The 10,225-nt window shown below is 46.4% G+C and overlaps 1 protein-coding gene across 1 annotated transcript; it reads left to right on the top strand.

Moving 5' to 3' along the window:
- Positions 1-356: 356 nt before the first annotated feature.
- On the top strand, positions 357-2,183 carry LOC121135359 (olfactory receptor 10A7-like). The gene has a single exon (XM_040734020.1). The coding sequence runs from the start codon at positions 406-408 to the stop codon at positions 1,375-1,377; it is 972 nt and encodes a 323-aa protein (XP_040589954.1). The 5' UTR covers positions 357-405; the 3' UTR covers positions 1,378-2,183.
- Positions 2,184-10,225: the final 8,042 nt, after the last annotated feature.

Below are 10,225 nucleotides of genomic sequence, written 5' to 3'. Positions count from 1 at the left end.
GCCAGCCAAGAACCGTCTCACAGGCGTGGTGGATCATGCCAGAGGCAAGAGGATGTCTGTGAGTTCCAGGACAGCCTGATCTACATAAGGAGCCCAAGACAGCCAGGGCTACCTAAGGGTTTTGTTTGTTTGTTTGTTTGTTTGTTTTTGAAGATCAAGGCTGTAAGGGCAAAGACAGGCTAGATTAGAGGACGAGGTCGCTTTGATTCATCCGCCCTCACTGGGGATTTTAAGAAGGGCACTGCCCATGGTGACGCGTTGGCTTGATTTATCATTCGTAAGCATCCTAGGCAAGGTGAAAGTTGAGACTCACGAAGTACAATTCTCAATTCATCTTCTCCTCCCTCTGGTACTCCATAGGGTTCCTCCTTGGTCTTTAGCTCAGCAGCCTCGAATCCCGAGCCCATGACACCCTTGTGGGCAGCTCGTCCCTGGACCAATCACAGCCGCACACATGAGCTGGAGTTCGTTCTGCTGGGCTTTGCACACGTGCCCTCCCTGCGCCCAATGCTCGCAGTGCTCTTCCTGGCCATCTTCCTGCTCACGCTGCTAGGCAACACGCTTATCGTCCTGCTCACCAGCCTGGACCCAGGCCTGCGAGCGCCCATGTACTTGTTCCTGCGCCAGCTGGCCCTGGTGGAGATCTGCTTCTCACTGGACGTGGCGCCCCGTCTGCTGGTGACCCTGCTGCGACCTGGTCGCGGGATGTACCCCATAAGCTGTGCCCTGCAGCTGTTCTTCGTGCTGTCCTGTGTCACATCTGAGTCCTTGCTCCTCACAGTCATGGCCTGGGACCGCTTCCTGGCCATTTGCAGGCCTCTGCACTATGGTACCATCATGAGCTTGAGGCTGTGCCACCTGCTGGCCACCAGCTGCTGGCTCGCAGGAACTCCCGTGGGTCTGGTCTTCACCATCTGGCTCTTCAACTTCCCCTTCTGTGGGTCTCGGGGCATCCGGCACTACCTCTGTGACATACCACCTCTGCTGAGCCTGGTGTGTGCAGACACCAGAGTCTTCGAGGCCAGTGTTTTCATGATCACTGTGGTACTTTTGATTGTTCCTGTATCTCTGATAGTCACGTCCTATACCAGGATTCTGGTTACTGTCCTTCGGATGCCGTCAGCCTCTGGGCGCCACAAGGCCCTGTCCACCTGTGCCTCCCACCTCGTCGTGGTAATTCTGTTTTATGGCACAGCGGGGGTCATCCACTTGTGCCCCAACTCCAGCTACTCCCCTGAGAACAAGCAAGTGGTGTCCCTGTCCTACACCATGTTGACCCCCATGCTCAACCCCCTCATCTACAGCCTGCGGAACAAGGAGGTCAAGGCTGCCTTAGTTCGTGTCTTCATTCAAAGACGAGGTACCTTTACCCCCTGACCTCTCTATATGACTTCATTTACCCGATTCCTTGGGGAGCGTTTCTAACTTAGTGGTCTTGAGGACATCAATTCACAAGTACGTTAAATCCTTTCTTCAAGACTCTATTGCCGGGATGGCCATGTTTGTTGTGTGGATGACGTCACAATTCTCTAATGGCCCCTTGACCACAGCCAAATTTTCAACTTGCCTCATGGATTCAGTAGGTAACATTCTGTTTCCCCACTGATGTAGCAGCTGGAACAGAGTTCAAAAGCACAGTGATGGCATCTTTCCCATGCACGCAGAACTTCCAACTGTAGCAAGGAAAAAGCAAATTTCAGAAAGGAAACGTTAAATTTGAATCTCATCTAAATCAACTGATTTATGGTATGTTGTGATTTGAGTATGAAATTTGCTCCACATGCTTATGTGTTTCAACTCATGGTCCCCCCATGGTGGGTGCTGTTTTAGAGGTAGGAGAATCTTTAGGGGGTGGAGTCTGGATGGAGGACATGGGTCACTGAGAGTCAACCTTAATGCTTCATAGCCGCCGGGTCCCCCTTACTGTTTGCTTCCTGACTGCTGACACAATGTTTCATAATTCCTGCGCCCTACTGCTTCTCTGCACACGGGGAACTGAACCCTCAAATGGAGGGCCAATCAGTCCTGAAGAACACGTGTTACTCTTGCAGAAGCCTGGTGTTCAATTCCCAACACCCACCTCTTGGATCTCACTGCCTGTAACTCCAGTTTTAGGGGGATGTGACGCCCTCTTCTGGCCTCCATGGACACTGCATACACATGGTGAACATGCCTGCTCTCTGACCCACAGATATAAAATAAAAATAAGAAATATTTGAAAACTGTGCAACTGTGATCCACAATAAGCTTTTGTTTTTGTTTTTGTTTTTTGTTTTTGAGACAGGGTTTCTCTGTATTGTTTTGGAAGCTGTCCAGGAACTTGCTTTGTAAACAAGGCTGGCCTCGAACTCACAAAGGTCTGTCTGCGTCTTTCTCCCGAGTGCTGGGATTAACTTGCTTTTTGTCACACATTGGACATGGTGGCAAGAAAGGTATCTAACACACGTTATGAGGATATGCCATCTGATCTTAAAAATATTCAAACCTAAGAATTACCTGCATCATTTTATTTGTCAGTAAAAGAGAGTTAAAATCAGCTCTCAAAGATTAAAATGAGCTACAGTAATGCATTTCACATTAAGACACAGCACAATAAGGAGCCGGGTTTAGCCGTGTATATCTGTAATCCCAGCAGAGGGGAGGCAGAGGAAGCAGAACCCAGCAGTGCGAGGTCAGCCTGGTCTACTTAGGGAATTGCAGGCCAGGAAGGGCTGTAGTGAGACTCTGACTGTAAGACCAAAACAAACCGCAAAGTTATGTTAGGATTGGAAGCAGCCTCACAGTGTGTGTGGCTACACAGCTTGCCTTTGATGTGGGATCATTAAGCTAGCTGGAGGACACTTGGATTTACATTATTATTCTCAGCACCTGGTAGTCTCACTAGGTGACTCTTCCTCTTTTGGTTTTTGGTGGAATTTCTGTCTGAAAAGTAATTACGACATCTGTCTGCCTATCTCTCTGTCTCTCTCTCTCTCTGTGACCACAGGGTGCACGTGTGGGGGTTGGATGATAACTTGAGGGACTGGGTTCTCTCCGTCCACCACATGGGTGCTTGGGTTTCACACTGAGGTCATCAGGCTTGGCGGCCAATACCTGTCTCCATGTAGCCCTGTCATCTTCCCACAAGGGTCTCTTTAAATTAGTGTATACTAATGAGAAAGACAAGAGGGTTCATGACCATGTGTGTACGCATGTAAAATTATATTAATACTGCATTATCCTCTCTTGTACCTCCTTCCGCAGGCACTGGATTCCTTCTTCCAAATACTTCTTCTACTTTGACATCTTAAACAAACTCCATTATGTAAATAAGAGAAAAATGTGAATTTTGTCTGATTTTGACATACTTTCCTTAACACAACGATCTTCAGTTCCACTTGTTTTTCCAAAAATGACATAAACTTCTTATTTTGAAAATGATTTATTCTTGTTAGGTTTAGTTACATGAAGGTGTGTCTGCATGTGAATATGAGCACACGATTATCAGAACCCCCAAGGTCGGAGGCATCCGTTCCCCTGGACTTGAAGTTACAGTCAGTTTCTAGGTGCCTGATGTGGGTACCTGCACCTGAGCTCAGGTCCTGTGGAGGGGCTACAACGGTCATGTTGTTAAACTTCAAGTATTCTCATTTACATCCATACTTTTGTCCAGGAACCTGGTTAAGATACTTGTTCTTGTTTGTAATGTTGAGAACAAGTGAGTGTGGGCTTGGCTGAAGATTATATCAGCCCACTTCCAAGGCTCACAATATAAGTACTCAGGCATTATGCTGGCCTGCCGTATCACCTGACAGAATGCACTCAGGCAGCGCATATTCTGCACGCAGATGCAAGGGACCCCTTTAAAAGAAAGACCCCGCCCACTTAGGTTATCTTTTCCAGCTGTCTTTGCTGCTTCTCTCTTTCCTGCTTCTGTTTTTCCTGATGTTCTCCTGGGGCTGACGGGACGTTTCCTGTCTCCCTCTTCTCTTCCGTCCTCTCTGTCTCTGTGTCTCTTTACCTCTTTTCTCTTCCCGCCCTGTAAAGAGAAGCTTTGTCCTTGAGAGGAGCCTTCCCGCCTGGTTCCAGAGCCGCTTTCCCGCCAGCCTGGTTCTAGAGCCGTATCAGTCCCAAATAAACACACAGGAGGCTATATTAATTATGAAGCTGTTGGCCTTGCTTGTTTCTTACTGGCTAGCTCTGACTTAAGTAATTACCCCATAGTTGTTAATCTAAGTATGTTTCTTACAGGAGAATAGTTCCGGGCTTCCTACCCCATGGCGTTACATGTTGACTCTCTTGTGTTTCTCCTTCCCAGAGTCCTTCTGGACTCCTAGTCCCTCCTATCTAGATTCCCTATTGGTCAGACAGTGCTTTATTGACAAATGCACAGGACTTCCCCAACACCGCCCCCTCCCCTTTCTAATAAAACTCCTCACTTAGGCTCTGTCTGCCTGGCGTGTTTATCCCTTCACCTCAGTCTTGCTCATCTGCCATGGAATCCCCCCACTCAGGGTTCTCCTTGAGCTTCCTCATTGATGTGTTCTGGGCCACTAAGGAAAATGGATTAGGAAAAAAAGGAGAATAAAAATCCCCAACTAAGTGAGGGGAGGTGTTACAAGATCAGAAGTTCAGACCCACCAGCAGCTGCAACAGCATTGGCAGCTACTCCCTTAGCCCACAATCACAGGTTGTGCTCCGGCCATGGAATCCCAGAGAACAGATGTGACAATTAATTCTACCTAACCAAAGGCAGTTAGTGTCTTCTCAAGGCCTCGTCTTAAAATTTGTATGAAAAATTGAGATGCTATAACTATGTATAAAGACTTACTGTGCTAAGTAATCTCTGTAACTATGGGAACCCTAACGAGACTTGCAGTCTCAGGACTCTTGCTCACTTCTCATGGCCTTCTCTTTCTGATAACCTTTACTATACCCTGCAAACTAGGACTTGCAGACTTGGGACTACCCCCTCCCCTCCCTTTTTCTTTTAAAGTGCCTTGCTTTTGCTGCCCTCCTGACAGAGTTGAGCCCCAGCGAGTTGGTTTTCCTGAAATAAATGGACCTTCTTGTACTTGGATTTGGTGTCATTAAGGTCCTTGAGCCTTGGGGTCCTCTCTGAGTGGGTACAACAATCATAGCACACGATACATCTCTAGGAGGAGGATGGGAGAGCTGGAGAATGGGGAGGAGTGCTGTGGAGTGCTGTCCCCCAGACATGACACACCCGTTGCACACATGAAGTTATAGCAGCTGGGACCACCCACTCAGGACCAAGCCGGTCAGACATGCCAGCATGAGGTCCAATGGTGCTTTGCCATGGGTGTTGGGTCCCCTGGAACTTCAGTTACAGACAGTTGTGAGCTGAAATGTGGGTGCTAGGAATTGAACCCAGATCCTCTGGAAGAGCGTTCAGTACTCTTAAGTGCTGAGCCATCTCTCCAGCCCTTGGCAGCCCCTTTCCTATAGTGTGGTCCCTGGAACGTTGTCTGAGCCCATGGATGATCCTATGCCCATGCACTTAGGGACAGCACTGATTAGATTATAAGATTATAAGAGAACATGGGGTTGAAAAGGAGATGTTATTGGGAAAGCAGGGGGAGTTGGAGGTGGGGAAATGAGGGGTGGATGTGTGTAAAATACATGGTAGGCATGTACAAAAATCTGAAAGAACAAATAAAAATTAAAACCACAAATCCCGTCTGCATTGAATACATAAATACTTGTTTTTCTTATATTTTGCAATCAATACATCATAAGCAATATTAGGTAGCCCTCATATTATATTTGATATACAAGTGACTAGGGGAATATACATAGACTATCTGCTAGTACTGCCACAACTGGCAGCACTATTCTAGAAGGTTGTGGAATTGGGGGGCAAGCCTTGAGGTTTGAAGGGGGCCCAACTCCCCTTCCTCTCTATGTCCCAAGGGCTCCTGGCCATGCCAGGGAAACTGAGAAGGGATTGAAGCATCAGTGTGAGAAGCCAATGGATCCCAGTTCTACTGTGATGAGTGAAGAGGATAAATGAGGAAGGTTTGCATGGACCTCCCAGTGGGAGAGCACACACAGCCCTTCCTTCTTTCTGGGAGAGACTTACCTGTGGGCACAAAGCAGAGAGCTGCAGAGGGGCAGCTGGAGCAAGTCCATGTGGCTTTGGATCCTGGCACCACCACTCTTTGGCCATGAAACATTGATAACGTCACTTCTGTTTGTCGTCCATGAAATGAGATTCATGTAGGACACATTTTATAGGGCTAGAGAATGTCAGTTATTTAAAATGTTTTATTCTGTTTTTAATCCTGGAGGCTGCAGGTGCCTACAGAGGCCACAGGCATTGGATCCCCAGGAACTGGATTACAGCTGCTGTGGGGGTGCCTGGAATGGATGCTGGCACTCAAACTCAGATTCTGGAAGAGCAGCACTCATTCTATTTTTTAACTTTTTTTAAAGTTATATTTATTTAGTATGTACCCAGTGTTCCGCCTGCATGCATCCCTGCAGGCCAGAAGAAGGCACCAGGTCTCATACCGATGGTTGAGACCATGTGGTTCCTGGGACCTGAACTCAGAACCTCTGGAAGATCAGTCAGTGCTCTTAACCTGTGAGCCATCTCTCCAGCCCTAGTACACATCCTTAAGCACTGAGCCATCGGTCCAGCTTCTGCCAATCATTTGAAAGTGCTGAGATTGGAGCAGTACCTGGAGCATGACGGAACAAAGTAATCACTCTGCTCACTGTGCAGTCAGCATCACTAATTTTAGCAGGCTCTTTGAAACACCATCCACATACTGTGCAACTCGCCCAATTTAAAGTAAAAAATTTAATATTCTAGCTGGCCGGAGACAGAACCAGGTGGATCTCTGTGAAGTTGAGGACAGCCTGGCTACAGCCTCCATAGCTACATAGAGAAATTCTGACTCAAGAATGTTCTTTAGTACATTCACGAGGATGTGGCTCCATCCCACATACCTCATCACTCCTTAAAGAGACCTTGTGACCATTGAGTAGATGTTCCCGAAATGTCTTGTCCCTACTCAACTTTTTTCAGTCTCTATGGATAGGACCATTGGGGGATATTCATGTAAATTAGTATCCAGAGTAGCCCCCACCTTTTGCCCCATAGCAAAATATTTTCAAGGTTCATCTGCATTGTAACACACGCCTAGCATAGATTTCTTTCATTTTAATATTGATTCTAGTATTCCATCATGTGTGCATGTGCACACCTGCGTGTTTGCACGTGGCTGTTCAGAAGGTGCCAGAGACTGAACCTAGACCAATGTGCATGCTAAGCAAGCATTCTTTTTTGTCTTCCTTTGTTTTAAGACTGAACTATGCCCTAGCACCTCACAGGGGGATTCTAGATGTGTGCTCTATCAATGAACCATACCCTCAGCCATTCACTGGTGGGGTACAGGCAAACATTACACCAATGAGACATGTCCCATGCCTCTCTCAGGTAGCATCTAGGTAAATGATCTATCATTAAACAACATTCCCAGCACCTCATTGGTGGATTCTAGGCAGGTAGTCTGCCACTGATATGTTCCCCGTGCCCTCAGTGGAGAATTCTAGGCTAGAACAGCACCACTTGAGCCACACCCCTCATCTCCTTCCCTGGTGAATTCTAGACGGGCACCTACCCCACCCAATGAGTTATGTCCACAGCCCCAGCTGAGTTGTTTCTACATGATTGGGGCTATTGTGAGTGGCACAGATGTAAATACCATAGACAGTGTCTTGTATAGATTTGTGCTTTTCTCTGACTTGGGTGTCTACCAAGGGTGTAAACTGGACTATAGGACACCTCTGTGCTTGACACTCTTAATAAGCCATCGAATTTTTAATGTTATTATATATTTGTTCACTTTCACACTATAATTGTAGGACATATTCCTATAATTTTTGGAGTACTGGTCTACCCTGAGCATAGATGACTCAACTGATGATGGAAACACCCCTAGACGTTCATATCTTTTTGGTGAAAGAACCTCGAAACCACACCCTCTGAACTTACAGTTTGGGATATATCACTAAAATTAATTTCTGAAATAAATTCCCTTTTAAACACCCACATGTTTCTGTTTGTATGAAGAATAAAAGAGACCAGCCTTGTGGCTGTGTGTGTAAAGGCACCTACAGGGAAGCCTAATGACACAGTGTTGTCTTCATGACTGGGGTGGTGGAAGCAGAGAACCAACTCCCACAAGTCATCCTCTGAACTCCACACACACAAACACACACACAAATTAATTAGTTAATTAGTTAGCTGAAAATACACATGTAATTAAAAACTTTAAAGAGAATAAGGGGGTCTGGAGAGATGACTCAGCAGTGAAGAGAGAGTACCGTCCTTGCAGAAAACCTAAGTTCAGTTCCTGGCACATCCTGGATGTCCCACAAACGCCTGCAACTCCAGAACCAGGAGATTCGATGCCCTCTTCCGGCCTCCTTTGCCTCCTGCAGTCACATGAGCATGAACTTCAAACACAACATACACATAATTTTTAAAAACTAAAATAGGTGGCTGGAGAGAAGGCTCAGAGGTTAAGAGCAGTAGCTGCTCTTCCAGAGTCCTGAGTTCAATTCCCAGCAACCACATGGTGACTCACAGCCATCCTTAATGAGATCTGGTGCCCTCTGCTGGTGCATAGCCATATATGCAGGCAGAACACTATACACATAATAAATTAATTAATTAATTCATTAATTATATAGACTTTAAAAGACCCTCTGAACTACCCAACACAGTGTTTTTCTTCTCCAAACTTAACATGAAAATATTCCCACCTTCTTTGTCCTGTGGGTAGTGATCAAAATACACCATGCTGTTAAGTGATTATCATATCCCTTGTTCTCCATGTATCATCAAATGATGTGTCCTGTTATTTTGTATCACAAGAGCTTGGTCTCAGAGCCTATGCATGGTTTTGGAGCACTCCCAGTGTACCTGTAGAATGATAGAGGGAACACATTCCTCCTATGCTCTGCTTCCCTCACCCAAAGTGGCGGCTGGCGCGTCTGCATCTGTGAGCCGAAAGAAAATAACCTTTTCGCATTGTAATCTGATTGTCTTGGGTGCTTGTTAGAGCGGTGAGAAGTTGACTAACAGAGAGAGTACAGGCCCAAGTTTACTGGCACCTTTGATTTATAATCTGTTCCTGCTGGTTTATCCCATGATCACCTATGTCATAGTGGTGTGGAGTTTTGATCTGGGGAAACTAAGGCACAAGATCAAAAACTGAGGCTGTGACAAGCTCAAGATGTGAATTTGGTCTCTCTGCACATGCAAAAACAGTGTGTGGAGAGATGGCTCAGCAGTTAAGACCATGGACTGCTCTTGGAGAGGACCTGAGCTCAGTTCTCAGCATCTACATCTGGCGGCTCACAACAGCCTGTAACTCCAGTTCTAGGATATGCATCCTATGCATTCTGCAAACACAGGCACTCAGGTGCACATACGTACACACAGACACACATGTATACCTAACTAAAAAAATAAAAATTTAAAAATCAGCATTCCTTTATGATACAAGTCCTGGAAAATTTCAGAATAGAAAGAAGGTGCGTCAAGACCATAAATGATCTATAATATACCTATAGCCAAACATTTTATTAAATGGAGAAAAACACAAAGCATTTCTAACCGTTTTAGGGGAGGGGTTGGTTTTTCGAGACAAGGTTTCTCTGTGGCTTTGGAGGCTGTCCTGGAACTAGCTCTTGTAGACCAGGCAGGCCTGGAACTCACAGAGATCTGCCTGCCTCTGCCTCCCTAGTGCTGGGATTACAGGCATGCACCACTACGGGCTGTCTGGTCTTGTTTTAAAGACAGAGAAATGCAAAGTGCTCACCAGGAATCTCCAGCTCACTCCTGCTTGATCCGGCTATTCCTCCCTCTTCAAACCCCTCCCTCTCAGAAAAAAAACCTCCAAAAATTCCAGTTCTCCAGTGTTGGTGGCCAATCCCCCGAAGCTGGTAGCTGCTCAAGACCCTGCTTAGCTAAAAGCGTGCCGTGTGCCATACTTGGGTACAAACCCGTCATCACCCCCCATCCGGCTACACGGTATTTAAGCTCCCTACTTTAGAACCGCCAAGTGAATTTTCTCCTGCCCCACTCTCTGGGGCCTGGAGGATCACCCAGGAGTCCTTTGCCAAAATAAACCAGCTCTATTACTTTTTAATTTGGCTGGATCTGGCCTACTGTGTCGGTGGAGAAACCTACCATAGAGGACCAAAAGGC

This window comes from Mesocricetus auratus, unplaced genomic scaffold (assembly GCF_017639785.1).
Source record: "Mesocricetus auratus isolate SY011 unplaced genomic scaffold, BCM_Maur_2.0 Super-Scaffold_100037, whole genome shotgun sequence".
Taxonomy (NCBI): domain Eukaryota; kingdom Metazoa; phylum Chordata; class Mammalia; order Rodentia; family Cricetidae; genus Mesocricetus; species Mesocricetus auratus.
The sequence above is the reverse complement of the archived record's forward strand: the minus strand, read 5'-3'. Positions and strand labels throughout refer to the sequence as shown.

Excerpts from the sequence above, each read along its gene's own strand:
- LOC121135359 (XM_040734020.1), top strand. The coding sequence starts at position 406 with ATGACACCCTTGTGGGCAGCTCGTCCCTGGACCAATCACAGCCGCACA.